The sequence below is a fragment of the Orbicella faveolata genome, unplaced genomic scaffold, assembly GCF_042242905.1.
Source record: "Orbicella faveolata isolate gen_17 unplaced genomic scaffold, um_ofav_v1 contig_12, whole genome shotgun sequence".
Taxonomy (NCBI): Eukaryota; Metazoa; Cnidaria; class Anthozoa; order Scleractinia; family Merulinidae; genus Orbicella; species Orbicella faveolata.
Window position 1 is genome coordinate 13,032,886 of NW_028301539.1, and position 17,418 is coordinate 13,050,303.

Consider the following 17,418-nt stretch of genomic DNA (forward strand, 5'->3'; position numbering starts at 1 on the left):
AAACCTGCAATCTGATTGGCTGAGCTATCGTAAGCGATCAGTCTTTAGTAGCCACTCAGCTATGCAAACTCAATTTGTTTTGGTAATTGATACAGTGGGGATTATGCAAATGACGGTGTAAAATAAAACACGTGTTCTACCCCATCACTCTACTCTAGGCCGCGAAAGCGAAAAGGTTGACCCACCCTCCCACCCAATGAGTCAGCTGGGCTTCATCTAGCCGTCCGCTTCTATTTTCGCCTGGTGTTAGGCTTGTCCCAGGCTAGAGCAATTCCCTATGACCATATCATGAATAACAATACCAGGGTATAATGTTGCGTTGTGTTCCATTGCAAAACCGCCAGAAAACAGAAACGATTGATCAGTATGTGAACAACTCGCGTGGGCTCGTGTCATATCAAATTCTGTTTTGCCCACGTAGACTCACGACATATATATATTGAGACTGAAGGCAATCCAAGCTAGACTAAAACTACAATGATGCATCTACGTCAGACAACAGTCGAACTGTTAAGTTGAGCACCATGCACATAATTTCAAGTTAACAACCGAGTACCCACTTGTGACATTACCTACATTATGCGGGTGAAGACAAAGACATGACCCGTAGTGAGATGGCGTGACCTTGAAAGCCCTTCATAAAAAATCATTTTGCATGTTTTGTGTGTTGGCCCGTGTAATAAATAATATATAGGTTTACTAGATATTATCATTAGGTGAGGCCACAACTGTTTTGATTTACGTTTGAATTGCTGGTTCTATTTCTGAGAAAGATGCACGAAGAATGGCGAGAGTAAAGAGACCAGCACAAAAGGAACGCTGTTTTATCATTTGTTTAACTGTATTCTAAAATGCTGTATATTCCGACCAACATTTATTGTCCCTCAGGTGATCTGATATCGTTAACCGAGTCTAAGCTAAGCAAGAAAAAAATCTATTTCTCGTAAACGCACATTAGCATAAATACTAAGTAGTACAGGGCGCTCATAGGGACGGTAGCCAATCAGGAGCCGAGAAAGACAATAGGCTATTGTTTGGAGAACAATGAATGTTATTGTTTTCCAAATCCAAGATGGCGGAGGTTATTTTCAGCCAATCAGGAGCCCAATTAAGAATTCAAGATGGCGGTATCGGCTCGGACACACTGAGCAGCAGTGAAACCTGGAAACCAGGTCCCAGGTTTCCATAGGAAGGAGGATGAACACAGGAGTCTGTTTTGGGCGGGAAAATTGCCCACCAGTCGCCTGGGACCGGTCTTACCATTTTTCCCTCAGACTCGTCCGATACGTCAATCGAGAATCAATCTATACATATATAAATCAAATGTGAAACAATTGTATTTTCAAAAAAAATCCTAATTCTTTACAAGAGGGACCTGTGTCCACTCCCTTAGTGGGAGGACGCCCATAAACATTATTTCACAATAAACGTAAATCATTAGTGTGTGCGTTGACGGTGCCTGACTTATGCAACATTACTTTGTATTTACTTGCATTTGTGAATTGGTGCTTCTTTGGTATTTCTACATATTTTTTCACGCAAATGCAACAAATGCTTATAACAGCTTAGAAACTCTGACGAGTAACGAATAATAAGCGAAGGCAAAAATATATAGGGTAAAAGGCGAGAAGAAGAAAATACAATTGAAATACTTCAAGTGGAAATGATTTGCTAATGGCAGTTTGCAATGAAATCTAAACTCCTTGACCTCGACTGTTCCGTTGAGAAAAGCATCATTCAAAAGAATCTTGAACAAAAAATAGGCATTTTGGGCGACCATTGAAGGATTAACATAATTAGTCAGAGATGGAACGTGCAATAAATTAAAACCGAAAAGCACATGTTTAGAAGCTATATCTTAACCCTTGAGAATAACATGAAAGAAACTTCAAACTTTTCGCGCTTGAAGTAAAGACCTAACTTCATCTACAAACACTATAAACTAATCGCTTCAAATAAAACAGAAGCTCGAATAATAAGCAGTTTTCAAATAGCGACCAAAATCACTTACATCAAACATAGTACTTTCCTCCGAAAGCGTCACACAACTCGCGATCACTCAACTCCATAACTGCCAAGACAGAAAGAAACTACAAAGAAGAGCTGTGCTGAACGTTGTCACAAGTAAAATGAACTCTTTCAAGACCGTTTGACCTATAAACGGGTATTCACAAAACAATATAATAGACAATGTGACGCGGTTAACAACCGATGAGAAGATGGGGGATAAGGGGTACGTGATATCACGTGGTTAAGAACCAAAGAGAAGATGGGAGATAGGGGGTATACACCACAGTAATGTGATTAAATTGTTATAAACAATTGCAAAACAGAGTCTGAGTCTTTATAACGTTTATTGAATAATAACTCCAAAGAAAGAATTGATTATAATTTTAACTCTTTAAGTCTTGACCGTCGGTATTCCACGAAGTGTTGGGAGCTACACTCGTTTCCAGTTTCTCCCCTATACTTACTTTGCCTAATTTGCTTCTTTTTTCTCCTCCTCCTCCTCCTCCTACTCCTCCCCCAATACTTATTTTGCCTATTTTTTCTCGTCCTCCTCTTCCTCTTCCTTCTCAGCCTCCTCCTCCATTTTGCCTATTTTTCTGCTTTACATTTCCCAAAAATTTATTATGGCGTGTTTCGCTGCCCTTGAGCGAAACAAACTTCACCAGTTTTTAAAGACTGTTTCCTTTTCACCTAAGAGCTTGATTTACGCTTTTTTGAGTTTTTCTTTAGTCTTTGCCTCGTTTTTCGCTGATTTTAAGTTTTGTTGGCTGTTCCTATATTCCAAAAGGAACGTTCCTCAAGTATCGACTGTTCCTCGTTTTTGTGTTCCTATTGACTGTAAGAGGACCAGATTTTTTACATGGTAGGAACAAAACGTTCACTCTAGTGTAAAAGAGGAACATTTCGTTCCGAGTTCCCAACTGTAAATGGAACATATTGTTCTCAAACTGATAAATTAGGACTGTTTTGTTCCGAGTTCCTTTCTGTGTATGGAACACATTGTTCCGAAATTGATAAACTAGGACTGTTTTGTTCCGAGGTCCCCTCTGTAAATGGAACACATTATTCCCAAATTGGTCACTTAGGACTGTTTTGTTCCGAGTTGCTATCTGTTGATGGAACACATTGTTCCCAAATTGGTCATTTAGGACTGTTTTGTTCCGAGTTCCTATCTGTTGATGGAACACATTGTTCCCAAATTGGTCATTTAGGACTGTTTTGTTCCGAGTTTCTATCTGTTGATGGAACACATTGTTCCCAAATTAGTAAATTAGGACTGTTTTGTTCCGAATTCTCATCTGCCAATGGAACATACCGTTCCCAAATTGATATTTTTGTTCCGAATTCCCATCTGTGAATGGAACAGTTTGTTCCCAAATTGGCCACTTATTACGAAATATAGGACTGTTTTGTTCCGAGTTCCTATCTGTAAATGGAACATATTGTTCCCAAATTGATAATTTAGGACCTTTTCTTCCGAGTTCCTCTCTGTGAATGGAACATATTGTTCCCAAATTGGTCATTTGGGACCAGATTTCGGACCATTTCTCTGCGCATTCCTATTTTGTTCCCAAATGGAGGTGTACTTTGTAAGGCAAACAATAGGGCGCGCTCAGACCTGCTTGGGCAAGTTTGGTTGCATGTCACTGTCATGAATTTTGCACAATAGTAATGAGGGCGGGCAAGTAAGGGCATGACTTGGCAAATACAAACATATATGCAGTTCCTTTGCTTGTCATCGGCTCCTTGGTTATGGGTCAGATTTAAAGGAGATCGTGTTGGCCAAATGCTCTTCAAAAGGCAAAATGAGCAAGAAGTGCAAGGTCAATTGGTCGGATATCGATGGAGCATCACCCAAACCAAAACGGCTTCACTTGGAAAAGGATGAAACCGACAGCTTGTATCACTGCCCAATACAAGAGTGTGACCATGGTGGATTTCAAAGTCAAAGAGGGTGCAGAAAACACGTTAATACCAAGCACAGTTGGTCCTTTTATTTTGATGAAAAGCCCAATTCGAAAGAAATCACAGATTCGCTAAAGGTAGCAAGAAATGTTCCAATGGTGAACACAATTCAAGATCAAACAAGTGAGACTACAAAACATGCCGGAAAGTTACTTCTCTCATTTTCATTGTCGTGTGACATTGGCGAAGTATTCACGAGATGGTTGACTGGTAGTGGTGGCGGTTCCAAGAAAGATCGCGCAGCTCAACAAATAGTGACAAGATGCTTTAAGTTTTTTAGATTTTGTTGTGAAGACGAGGAAGAGTTGACTTTTGACGTGGTGGACTTTAGTTTGTGTTCTCCAAATTTGTTGTTCAAGTTTATCGACTACTTACAAGGCGAATGCAAGCTTGGACATGGTGGACGTTTAGGCTACATAGATGCCATTTCTGAAATGATCGACTTCAGAAAACCTCATGGCGCGCCGGAGGCAGTTCTTCGAAAGTTCTCTGCAACAGAGTTGTATCTCAAAAGGGCGCGAAAGACGGTTGCAAAAATGATGAGATTGCAGTGGACGCAAGATTTTGACATTGAGACACTGGAAGCAAGAGGCCACTGGGCAACAATGGAGGAGTTGTTGGAGGTGGTGAAATTTCATCTGCCGCGTTACGAAAATACCGTGAAGATTTGCAAATCGAGTCCAGCTCAAGTTAACACTTCAGACTTGACATTTGCCACGAAATTCGTTGCCATGTATCTGTTCATCAAAGTGAAGGGGTCGCATCCCATGACTTATCAATATTTGACGGTGGACATGATTGTTACAGCTAAGGAAAAGGCTGGATTTATTGATCAGAAAACGTTCAAGACTGCTGGAAAGTATGGATTTGACTCTTTGATTCTGACCGATGCAAACATGCAAGTTCTCGATGGCTACATCTCCTACGTCAGACCGCTGCTCAAACCCGAGTGTGATTTCATTCTCGTCAACAGAAATGGCGGCCAACACAGTAAATTGGGCGAAATTATGAGCAAACTGGTTTTTGATGCTATTGGAAAGTACATTAATCCTACGCGTTATCGCCAATTGTTGAGACAGAAAGCCTCAATCAGCTCACCAGCGAGGAGCAAAGGATTTTGTCGGAAGACCAGAAACACAGTTCTGCTGTTGCCAAAGTTCACTATCAAAAGCGGAGATCGCGCGAAGTTGCTGTGAAGGCTCGCGATTGTCTTCAAAAGCTTCAAGGAAGCAAGGGTTTAGAGGTGGACGAAAATGTACAGGCGAGGTTTGGCAGTTCAACTTCTAACTCGACACTGTCGGTTGAAACTATGGAGAAGTCAAGCCTGTCTTCCCCCAGGAAGATTGTAATTCCCACTGAGAACCTGCGAAATCAGAGGAAACTTCATCAGGTGATGAAATTCACGGCAGACGAGGACGATTTTCTCAGGCGAGGAATTAACAGGCACGGATATGGACAATGGACGGCCATTCTGAGAGATTCCGATTTCAAATTTCAAGAGGGAAGAACAGCAGATTCTCTCAAGAAAAGGACTGGACTCGAAATGCCACTAGTTTAATAACGCTACAAACGTGTACAAAGTAGTCAGTCTTAACGTCAAACTCTGTTCATCTTTGGAGTGCATGTACTCATAATCATTAAACAATTAGTTGAGTCAATTGCAATCGTAACTTCAACTTCAACTCTTTCTGCGCCTAAACTTGGTAGATAGATTTATCTTTCCACTTTCTTGATTGCGTTCTCTGGAGAGTTTTCAAGTCATTCAGGCTAATTCACATCGAACGTAAAAATCAGCAGATTATCATAAATTCACTACGTAAAAAACTGCTTTCAAAAAGTTTAAAACTGTCTGTTGGAGTCTTTAAAGACTGAACTGATTTAACGAAATGAGCACTCAAAACAAGAAGTTTCATACTTTCAATTTGTTGTACAAACATCTCTGAGTTATTCGAAGCTATTTCAGTCAGTCAGAGAAATTTATGAGTCCGGAAAATCCGACTTTTCCGACCCCCAAGTAAAGATGTTTGAAGCCTTGAAACTTGCAGTATAATTTAACAGCGAGGGAATACATTAAGCCATGAGGAGTTTATTTGAGATGGCGGAAAAGACGGATTTTCCGGATTTCACGGAAATGTGAATATTAAACAACCATTATTATATTATTTCCCTTTATTCCTGTAAGTATCTTTTATAATATTATAATAATATTATATAAGATACTTACAGAAATAAAAGGAAGTAATATAATAAAGGTGTTTAATATTCACATTTCCGTGAAATCCGGAAAATCCGTCTTTTCCGCCATCTCAAATAAACTCCTCATGGCTTAATATATTCCCTTGCTGTTAAATCATACTGCAAGTTCTTTGGCCTCAAACTTCTGTATTTGAGGGGTGGAAAAGACGGATTTTCCGGATTTCACGGAAATGTGAATATTAAATAACCATTACTGTTTACTTCCCTTTATTCCTGTAAGTATCTTATATAATATTATTAATATAATACTCTATAATATACTTATAGAAATAAAGGGAAGTAATATAATAATGGTTGTTTAATATTTACATTTCCGTGAAATCCGGAAAATCCGTCTTTTCGGCCATCTCAAATAAATTCCTCCTGGCTTAATATATTCCCCTTGCTGTTAAATCATACTGCAAGTTTCAAGGCTTCAAACTTCTTTACTTGAGGGTCGGAAAAGTCGAATTTTACGGATTATATTACTGCTCCATTTTTTGTAAGTATCTTAAAAAATTATACGGTAGAAGTTCCGGTTAGGTTTGTTCCGTTTGGTTTGCAAGTATAACCCCAATAACTTGTAGTCGTTTGGCCCTTATCATCAGTTGCCAATTTTGCATCAAAGTTTGAGAGAGAGCACGCCAGGAGGTCACAAATCTGATCGGTAAATGGTCTGAAGGAGTGATACTTGAGCCAAAGAGGAAAAGGAACGAAAAATTTTGGGAAACGATCCTGCTCCTCCCTCTCTTCTCATCTTCCTCCTCCTCTACCAGCTCCTCCTCCACCTCCTCCCCTTTTTTTCCAACTCCTTCCCCCTCCTCCTCCTCCACTACCTCCTCCTCCTTCTCCTCCACCTCCTCCTTTTCAATTCTCTTGTTTTTCCTCCTCCTCCACCCCCTCCTTCTCCTCCTCCTCCTCCACCACCACTTCCTCCTCCACCTACCCCATCACCTCTTCCTCCACACCCTCCTCCTCCTCCTCATCCTCCATCTCCTCCTCCACCTTCTCCTCCTCCTCCTCTTCCATCTCCTCCTTCTCTACCTCCACCTCCTCCTCCACACCCTCCGCTCCCTTCTCCACCTCCACCCCTCCTCGTACTCCTCCTCCACCACCTCCTCAATTCCTTTATTTTCCGTTTCTTCCATGATAGTAACGATCAACTAAATCACCAATAATAATATAATATAATAATAATAATAATAATAATAATAAAAACAATCTTTAAAGAGGAAGCGCCCATCACGTAAATACGTGGTTTTCAGGGAGGTCCTCTATAAAATAAAAAGTATTAAAATCTAAAATAAGAAATACAAGTATCACAGATCTAAAATATAAAATATACAATAATTAAAACTACTAAAACTACCAAAACTACCAACTGTCATTTTTTCTGAAAATGTTTATCCATTAAGAACCTTATAAGGTTTTTCTTAAAAGTTGTGCATGGCATTGGCCTTCTTAAAAATACTGGGAGAGACATCCAGTCATTTGTAAAACGGAAGTAGGACACTCTCTTTCTGCATTCCGTTTTAGGTTTAGGCAATCTAGGTAAGTAGCCATGTCTAGTGTTGTAACCATGTGAACTTCTTAGTGTCGATTTAAAACTTCCAAAATGTTGCGGAATGTCTCCTTTGATTGCATTTTCTACGGCGGTACATCGGTGACAAAAACGTCTTCCAGCCAGAGGGAGCCATTTCAGACACTTCAGAGCTTCTGAAGAAGACATCTTCCCTAATTTAATTTTCTTCGCAAATTTGTTCTGAAGACTTTGCAATTTTTCCATTTCTGATTTTAGACCGGGTTGATCTCCCCACACTGTGTCAGCATAGTCTAGGTGTGGCAGCACTAGCCCATTGTAGAAGGTTATGCGAGTTCTATTGTCTAACATATGAAATATGCGATTAAACAAGGAAAGGCGATGACCTAGTTTCTTTAGCAGATTGCTGATATGTGGCTGCCAGCTCCATTTTGCATCCATTGTTACTCCCAGATATTTGAATGACTGCACGCGATCGATTTGTGTACCATTTGATTGCAACTCAAAGTCTTCAAATAAGGACAGCATCCTTTTACTGCCCGCCAGCATAAGTTTGGTCTTCTTGACATTTATAGTCAACCTGTTATCAGTGTACCAATTTCTTATTTTAGTGAATTCACGTTCCAGAGCAATTTGAAGTTCTTGACGTGTTGATGCGTCGCAAAAGAGAACAGCATCATCTGCATACAAAATCATCCGTGTCTTTTTAACAGCATTTGACAGGCTATTAATGTACACTTTAAACAGCAAGGGGCCCAAAATGCTGCCTTGTGGCACGCCAAGTGTGATGGTATGTGGCTCTGATAATTCTCCGTTTATCAAAACACTTTGCTGCCTATCGGCAAGATATGATCTGAACCATCTTAAAGATCTTTCAGACAGTCCTAAATGCTCGATCTTGCGTAGTAGCACTTTGTGGTTCAGAGAGTCAAACGCCTTGGAGATATCGATAAACAGTAGGCCAGTTACTTTACCTTCGTCCATAGATTCTAGAACCCAGTTATTCAATTGCTTGATAGCTTCTTCAGTGCTATGTCCACGCCTAAAGCCATACTGATGTTGATACAGAAAATCTAGCTGATGTAGATGGGCATTTAACTGGGAATGCACCACTCTTTCTACGACTTTAATCAATACCGGCAACACAGAGATAGGCCGATAGTTCTCAACTTGCAATTTATCATCAGACTTGTGTAAAGGAGTAACACGTGCAACTTTCCACGGATCAGGGACAATACCATCGCTAACTGATTTGTTCACAAGATAGGCGATTGACGGAGCAAGCTCCATCTCAGCATCTTTTAACAGCCTTGCTGGAATTTTGTCAAGTCCAGCCGCCTTATTAACTTTCAAAGAATGCAAAATCCTTTGAACAGTCTTCTGTTCATCCCGTTGTAAGTCCCAGGTGGATTCGATATCACTCTGCTTATTTGCTTCTTTCACTGTTTCATATTTCTTCCATGCGTCCTTACTCACAGGGTTCAATCGACCAGCAACTTTGCTGCCAATGGCAGCAAAAAACTTGTTGAATTTTGTTGCTACGCTTTTTGGCTCGGATACTAAATGTTTCCCGTCATGTACTCGAAAAGGAGATCCCCCCTGATTATTAGAACCAATCACGGAGTTTAGCGAGCGCCACATGTCCTTAGGATTCTCAGCTGACTCAATAAGATTTTTATAGTGCAATGCCTCCGCTGATTTTATCTTCCTGTTCGTGAAGTTTTTCAATCTACGATACTCATCCACTGTTCCTGATTGCCAGATCTCTTAGCAACTCTTAATGTATAGTCTCTTTCAGCCATCAGTTCTTTAAGATCATTAGTGATCCAAGGTTTAGAAGCATGTTTTGATCTAATTCTCTTTAAAGGAGCATGCTGGTTTGCAACATTAACAAAAAGATTATTCCAGGCGACTACAGCATCATTAAGAGGCCCTGCGTCTAAGAAACGACCGATGATTTCCGGCTAAAAAATAAAATCGGCCGATTTTTATCTCTCAAGTAGAGGTTACCGAATACTATTTAAAAATGAATTTCTTTTGTTTCAGTTTCGCTTTAAACCAAAAATATCGAGCCGCAAAGTTTTTCCGTCTGAAAGCAGCAAAATCAGGCCGAAAATAAGCCCCCGCAAAAAACTGTTCAGAAATTACTATCGCAACGCAAAATAATGAGAAAACTACAGTGTTGAAGAAAAAGGTCTTTTAATGCAATATCATTCGATAAACATCAAAAAACTGCCGAAGCGATTAACAAATAAAGTTTCAAATATTGCATACTAAATTAGATGGAGCGTTGGAGCTGATTTTAAAATAATTATTTCTCAAAAGTTCAACGCTTTTGAAAGCAATCACAGTGATGAATGAGACATTGGAGGGATACCAATCACGTTTCTAAGTATAAGGAAGTAGAATTAAAAGAGAAAGGAAGATGAAAAATACACAGAAAAAGAAAACAACTCGAAATTACCATCTGCTAACGAAAGTTGAATCTGGAAAATGTCGTCGCGTGACACCGGCCATTGACGTCATTTGTATCAATAGCGGTGGAATCCAAACGAATGCACAAATAGGAAAACAATTTTTCCCGGCCAGAAAACGTTTAGTGGAACAATGTTATGTTATTTTTCACAAATGATGGTCACTCAAAAAGAAAAACTTCCCCAACCGCCACACCGTTTTGGCCGTAGCGTGATCTGAGTTATGGGTCACGACTGGATCTCTAGCCGCTGACCGCCCTAAGGACATTGCAGACTCGTTTTCCCACGCTCTTGCGACCTTTACGTGACAAATGACGTCATTGACCGCTGTCACGTGACGACATTTTCCAGATTCAACTTTCGTTAGCAGATGGTAATTTCGAGTTATTTTCTTTTTCTGTGTATTTTTCATGTTCCTTTCTCTTTCAATTCTACATCCTTCTACTCAGGATAGTCTCTGAATGCCTAGCAAGGTTTAAAGTGGCGTTTAACACGCTATCCACGGCCGTATTGGCAAAAGAGAAGCGTTTCGCCGAAGTAGCAGGATAACGGTAAACACGGTAACTTTGAACGCTTTGTACAAGGTCAATATACTTTGGCCGAAATATGTTTTTCCAGAAACGTGATTTGTATCCCTCCAATGTCTCATTCATCACTGTGATTGCTTTCAAAAGCGTTGAACTTTTGAGAAATAATTATTTTAAAATCAGCTCCAACGCTCCATCTAATTTAGTATGCAATATTTGAAACTTTATTTGTTAATCGCTTCGGCAGTTTTTTGATGTTTATCGAATGAAATTGCATTAAGAGGCCTTTTTCTTCAACACTGTGTAGTTTTCTCATTATTTTGCGTTGCGATAGTAATTTCTAAACAGTTTTTTGCGGGGGCTTATTTTCGGCCTGATTTTGCTGCTTTCAGACGGAAAACTTTGCGGCTCGATATTTTTGGTTTAAAGCGAAACTGAAACAAAAGAAATTCATTTTTAAATAGTATTCGGTAACCTCTACTTGAGAGATAAAAATCGGCCGATTTTATTTTTTAGCCGGAAATCATCGGTCGTTTCTTAGGTGCAGGGCCTCTTAATATCGTCAAAAGACTCTATAACACTCCAGGGAACGCTGGCAATGTCTCACTGAAAATTTTCTTTATTGTAATGTTTAAAAGATCTTACGTCGCGGACTTCCACGTGAGCTTTGCAAACTCCGGCTTTCTTTACTGCGAAAGTAACAGAATGATCACTTGCTCCGAATTCCTGGACTCCATGCGAGACAATACGGTGAGTGTTATTAACAAACACAAGGTCAATTGTAGTACTTGTGAATTCCGTCACGCGTGTGGGTTCTGTCACAAGTTGAGTCAGACCATGGAGACGAGTCGTTTGCATTAATTTTCTAGTATATTTGCATGGTTTCAGAGCAATAACATCCGCGTTGAAATCTCCCATAATGATCAAATCCTTTACCCTTTCGTCGTCCAGTTTAGCGAGAGACTCCTGCTCCAGGCCTGAGATAAATTTCTCTTGATTCATACTTGGTGGTTTATACATCACAGCGAATATCGTGTTCTTAGCCTTTTCGGGACATATTTCTACGCATACCATTTCTAAACAGTCAGATTCCAAGGCACTTCTCCGCTTGCTTGGCCATTTGCTCCTTACAAAAACGGTGCAACCACCTCCATTGCGATTTCTATCTTTTCTGTAGCATGTATAACCCGAAGGACATATCTTGCTATCGAGCAATGTACAATCTAGACGCGATTCTGTCACCGCAAACACATCCAATGCTGCTTTCTCTATTAGTACTTCGGCGTCGGCGTAGTGTCCCGGCAAAGTTGTAATATTTACATGAGCAAATTTCATTCCTCTCTTCTTAAGATTTGCATGAAGACCTTTATTCATCCTTACTCTGGGGTTTCCTTCTTTTCCTCCCGTGTTAGTTTTTTCATGTGACTTGCGGACAGGTGTATCAACGCCAGGAGATAAACAAGTTATGCATTCCCAAGCCAAAGAAGGTTCGCAAAGTTTATCATATTCCGTTCTTTTCATACTGATACACTTAGCATGAAACCACTTGTCGCATGAATCGCATTGTATCGCCATCTGATTCTTTCGACATCCTTTAGTGCAAACAGCACAAGCATCCGTCACTGGCCCTGGATTCTCCTGTATATCTCCTGCTAACAGAACCATGTAAGTTGCGCAGAGAGTGATATTTGTAAATTTCAGTGCCGCCATACATTTCAAAGATGGCGGCACGAGTGCTTCACAGAGGAACCTCCGAGTCGGACCAGAATTTCGCGTTGGATACTGCTTAATATCCAGACCCGTCGACACAGCGATACTGCAGGACGTCTTATCGAAACCACGCTTAGGTTTTAGAGAGTGTAGGACAATTGTGATAAGTAGCCAAGCCAAGAATATCAGAGAACATCGATAGCCCGCAATTACGCCACGATAACCACGATAACCATCTAGTGAGTGGGGAGAATCATCGGCCAAGGATAAAGATAATGCTTTGACTGCCTTAATTCATTTGATGTAAGGAGTCTGTGAGCGAGACACGTTCTTAGTTATTGTCAGAGACTCTTTACGCGTGAAGACAATAGAACACGTCAAGAGAAACGTAGTTGTCAGAGAAAAAACACCAGAGGATTCCGCAAAGATCTCATATTCTACCGAAAGTACCATGGGATCCCCAGTGGAATAGAAATGGGAGAAGCGTTTCGGTTCAAAACACCCTCCAGTATTTTGGTCGTGGGCCCTTCTGGTTGTGGCAAGACTTGTTTTACCGAATCTTTACTCTTGGATCACCTGGAAGAATTGTTTGTAAACCTTCCCCCTACGATTCATTATTGCTACGGGGCGTGGCAAGATGGATTTCGAGACATGAAAGACGCTGGTGTGCAATTTCACGAAGGGATTCCAGAGTCAGACCATCTAAAGTCATGGTTTCCGAAGGGTGGATTACTCGTATTAGACGATCTGATGGCAGAGGGAGGTGAGGACAAAGCGTTGCTAGACTCATTCACCAAACACTCTCATCATCAAAATATCACCGTGTTCTACTTATGCCAAGACATGTTGCCACCAGGGAAATACGCTAAGAGTATTTCCAGGAACGCCCACTTCATTGTAGCCTTCAAAAATCCAAATTATCAATTAGGGATGAAGAATTTACTGCTTCAAGCTTTTTCCACTTGCTGGCAAGACATGATGGACGCGTATCAAAAAGTGACCGAACGACCGATTGGGTACACGGTCCTGGATTTACATCCCGCCAGTGACGACAGGAAACGCGTGTTTAGTAACCTGATGACGCACGAAGGATGCCCGCGCTGGCATCGAAGAAAGAGAGAGGATGACTGATAATTGACTAAAATGGTATATTAAATATCAGTTTAATCAACTCGGCTCATTTGAAGCACGCTGTCTTGGTTAAAGGTCGACGAGAATCATGGATGATCGTTCAACAGATATTTTTGGCCCCGTGGAAGATAACAATGATGAAAACGTAAAAGAGGAAGAGGAGGTGGAAGAAAAAGAGCCTGAAGAGGAACAGGAAGAAGAGGAGCATGGTAGCATCTCCAAAGAGGAAGAAGAAGCGGACGACGATGAACCAGTTCTGTGGAGTCCCTTAAGTCAAAACGTCGGGGAAAATCTCAAAGAAACCTACCCGAAAGAAGTCCAGCAGTTTCTGGATAAGGGAAAATCCCAAAACTATGCCGAAAATGCTGCTTTCAATGCCCTATTACCTGTAAGTAGACGAAGGCTACGAAGGACTTACTTAGAGCGTCTAAAATGGACTCACCGTATCAAAACACGACGCAATACACCGTAAAGTCATGAAGACTCTTCGACGCTTTATTGACGAAGACGACATGGATTTTGACGAAGCGGCCGAGTCGGCAGTGGCAAAACGGAATTCCTGTTAAGCAGACTAATACAAAAGAGGTTACTCCCCGACGATGATGACGAAGAGGAAGTAGAAGAAGAGGTTGAAACCTAAATTAACCCTGCGATTCTTATAAGAGTGTGTGATTCTAGGGTTTTAGCCATTATTCGTGAGACGCCACACATGCCAGATGAATTGCTCCAATCAACTGTTAGGGCATGACCAGAGGGCTGTCTGTAAAAAGGCCTACCATAAAAAATATTATGCAAAGAGCAGAGAGCGAATCCTGGCCCAGAAAAAAAGATATCGTGCAGAGAACGTCAAGATTTTCAAACATCGTCGTAAAAGATGGTATGAAAACAACAAGGAACGACTCGCCAGCAGCCAGAGAGCTTATTGTCAACAGAACAAGGAGCACGTCAGAAATTACGGAAGACAATACTGTAAAAACAACGGGGAACGGATCAACGAATATTGGAGAAGTTACCTTGCGAAGAATAAGGAACGGATCAGTCAAAGACTTCATGGCCAAAACCAGAGAAAAATTGTGCGTTTTGGGCCCTGGGACCAAGAGTCTGTAAAACTGGAAACGAGTGTAGTTCCCAACACGACGGTCAAGACTTAAAGAGTTATAAAGAAACGTTATAAAGACTCAGACTCTGTTTTGCAATTGTTTATAACAATTTAATCACATTACTGTGGTGTATACCCCCTATCTCCCATCTTCTCTTTGGTTCTTAACCACGTGATATCGCGTACCCCCTATCCCCCATCTTCTCATCGGTTGTTAACCGCGTCACATTGTCTATTATATTGTTTTGTGAATACCCGTTTATAAGTCAAACGGTATTGAGAGAGTTCATTTTACATGTGACAACATTCAGCACACCTCTTCTTTGTAGTTTCTTTCTGTCTTGGCAGTTATGGAGTTGAGTGATCGCGAGTTGTGTGACGCTTTCGGAGGAAAGTACTATGTTTGATGTAAGTGATTTTGGTCGCTATTTGAAAACTGCTTATTATTCGAGCGTCTGTTTTATTTGAAGCGATTAGTTTATAGTGTTTGTAAATGAAGTTAGGTCTTTACTTCAAGCGCGAAAAGTTTGAAGTTTCTCTCATGTTATTCTCAAGGGTTAAGATACAGTTTCTAAACATGTGCTTTTTGCTTTTGATTTATTGCACGTTCCATCTCTGACTAATTATGTTAATTCTTCAATGGTCGCCCAAAATGCCTATTTTTTGTTCAAGATTCTTTTGAATGATGCTTTTCTCAACGGAACAGTCGAGGTCAAGGAGTTTAGATTTCATTGCAAACTGCCATTAGCAAATCATTTCCACTTGAAGTATTTCAATTGTATTTTCTTCTTCTCGCCTTTTACCCTATATATTTCTGCCTTCGCTTATTATTCGTTACTCGTCAGAGTTTCTAAGCTGTTATAAGCATTTGTTGCATTTGCGTAAAAAAATATGTAAAAATATCAAAGAAGCACCAATTCACACATGCAAGTAAATACAAAGTAATGTTGCGTAAGTCAGGCACCGTCAACGCACACACTAAGGATTTACGTTTATTGTGAAAAAATGTTTATGGGCGTCCTCCCACTAAGGGAGTGGACACAGGTCCCTCTTGTAAAGAATTAGGATTTTTTTTGAAAATACAATTGTTTCACATTTGATTTACATATGTATAGATTGATTCTCGATTGACGTATCGGACAATTCTGAGGGGAAAATGGTAAGACTGGTCCCAGGCCTTTGCGTCTGGTGGGCAATTTTCCCGCCCAAAACAGACTCCTGTGTTCATCCTCCTTCCTATGGAAACCTGGGACCTAGTTTCCAGGTTTCACTGCTGCTCAGGTCTTAATTAAGCTCCTGATTGGCTGAAAATAACCTCCGCCATCTTGGATTTTGAAAACAATGGCATTCATTGTTCTCTAAACAATAGCCTATTGTCTTTCTCGGCTCCTGATTGGTTACCGTCCCTATGAGCGCCCTGTACTACTATAGTAGTCTCAAGAAATAAAGCCAGCTCCTTCTGTCGCCCTTTCTGTTTAGGAAGAAGCAGTGTGGAAGGCCTTGGCTTATTATGATTCTTGTATGGACGTAGATGAGATCGAGAGACTTAAAGGCGAGCCTCTTAAGAAGCTTATTAAGGAATACGGATCATGGAGCATCACGGATAAAAACTGGGAGGAAAAAGACTGGGACTTTGTTAGCAAACTCGCAAGGATCCACAAAGATCTTGTCTCACCGATTCTGTTTTCTATGGCAGTTGTGATTGATAACAAAAACAGTTCACAGAATGCCATTACGGTAAGATGGATTTCTTTAAACCCCGCGTTCAGTTAGTTGCACCCTTAAATGTATAGCCTAGAGGGACCCACAATTGTACCCAAAGCCGACTTCAAAGTTAGACGAATCGACTCTACTTACCCGAGGTTGTTTCGCAAATGAGTTGCACTTTAAGATGGAAGTGTTGTTGCCCGTACTATCAACCCATTGAGGATTGCAGTACGTTATACCAATGCTATACAAACAGCCACGTTTTTTGTAATTTCAATGCAACATTGTTACAGCGAGGAAAGGTGCTAGAAATGATGCTCTTTCACCTGGGTCCATCGTACTTGTAGACATGGAAAATAAGTTACACTTTTTGGTCTCAATTCCAAAGTCACGTAACAACTAGCAATGAAACTGTCCCCCAATCGAAGGTCTAGTTCATGACGTCAGAGGGTTTCCATTGTTACCCACGCACATTGACCGACGAGCACTGTCTTCACATCAGATTTACTAATGGCCTGCGGCTCGTGTTCCCACTGAATTTCTCTGTCTCCAAAACTTGTCTAAATGGCTGGAATCGCGTGTTTTTCTTTTAATCTTTTAGAAAACACTTCGTGAAAAAGAAAGAAACCCGCTGGTTTAAGTCGATGCTAAAAATCTTCTTTTTCCCAGTGTCATCATTACGGCAACAGCTCTTGCTAGTTCTGAGTTTCTGCCGAGTCACCGAAGTAGGGCTTTCGACGTACACTTTCTAACAGGGCGTTTTATAAATATGTAGTTGATTTTGTTTCCCCTTCTAACTACGCCGCCACAGGAAGCACTGATACTCTCGGTAAACAAAATTAATTCTTTACCTTAGGACCAGTCGTTAAGATTGTATTGTTTTTCCTATGCTTTAGTTTGGCGAATCTTACACCTCACTGTCGCGAAGGGAGCTCCTCACAAACGACTCCGAGAGTCTGCGGGTAGGCATGAGCTTTATTAATTAGTGTATAGGCGAGGGTACCATTTCCTACCCGGATT

At 40.7% G+C, this 17,418-nt stretch overlaps 3 protein-coding genes across 5 annotated transcripts in view; all 3 read left to right on the forward strand.

The window, feature by feature from the left end:
• LOC110055076 (endothelin-converting enzyme homolog) overlaps nt 1–17,418 on the forward strand; it is a 104,067-nt gene that overhangs the window by 15,040 nt on the left and 71,609 nt on the right. For 2 of the 3 annotated variants that reach the window (XM_089282475.1, XM_089282476.1), the window contains exons 3-4: nt 16,171–16,428; nt 17,295–17,360. In XM_089282475.1, the coding sequence (XP_089138601.1) occupies nt 16,171–16,428; nt 17,295–17,360 (324 nt within the window). The remainder of the gene's footprint in view (nt 1–16,170; nt 16,429–17,294; nt 17,361–17,418) is intronic. The other variant, XM_089282477.1, reaches the window with a different exon arrangement.
• Nucleotides 3,174–5,282, forward strand: LOC110066715 (uncharacterized). Its single transcript, XM_089282478.1, has one exon. The coding sequence runs from the start codon at nt 3,816–3,818 to the stop codon at nt 5,169–5,171; it is 1,356 nt and encodes a 451-aa protein (XP_089138604.1). The 5' UTR covers nt 3,174–3,815; the 3' UTR covers nt 5,172–5,282.
• On the forward strand, nt 12,685–13,743 carry LOC149116727 (uncharacterized). The gene has a single exon (XM_089282474.1). The coding sequence runs from the start codon at nt 12,936–12,938 to the stop codon at nt 13,590–13,592; it is 657 nt and encodes a 218-aa protein (XP_089138600.1). The 5' UTR covers nt 12,685–12,935; the 3' UTR covers nt 13,593–13,743.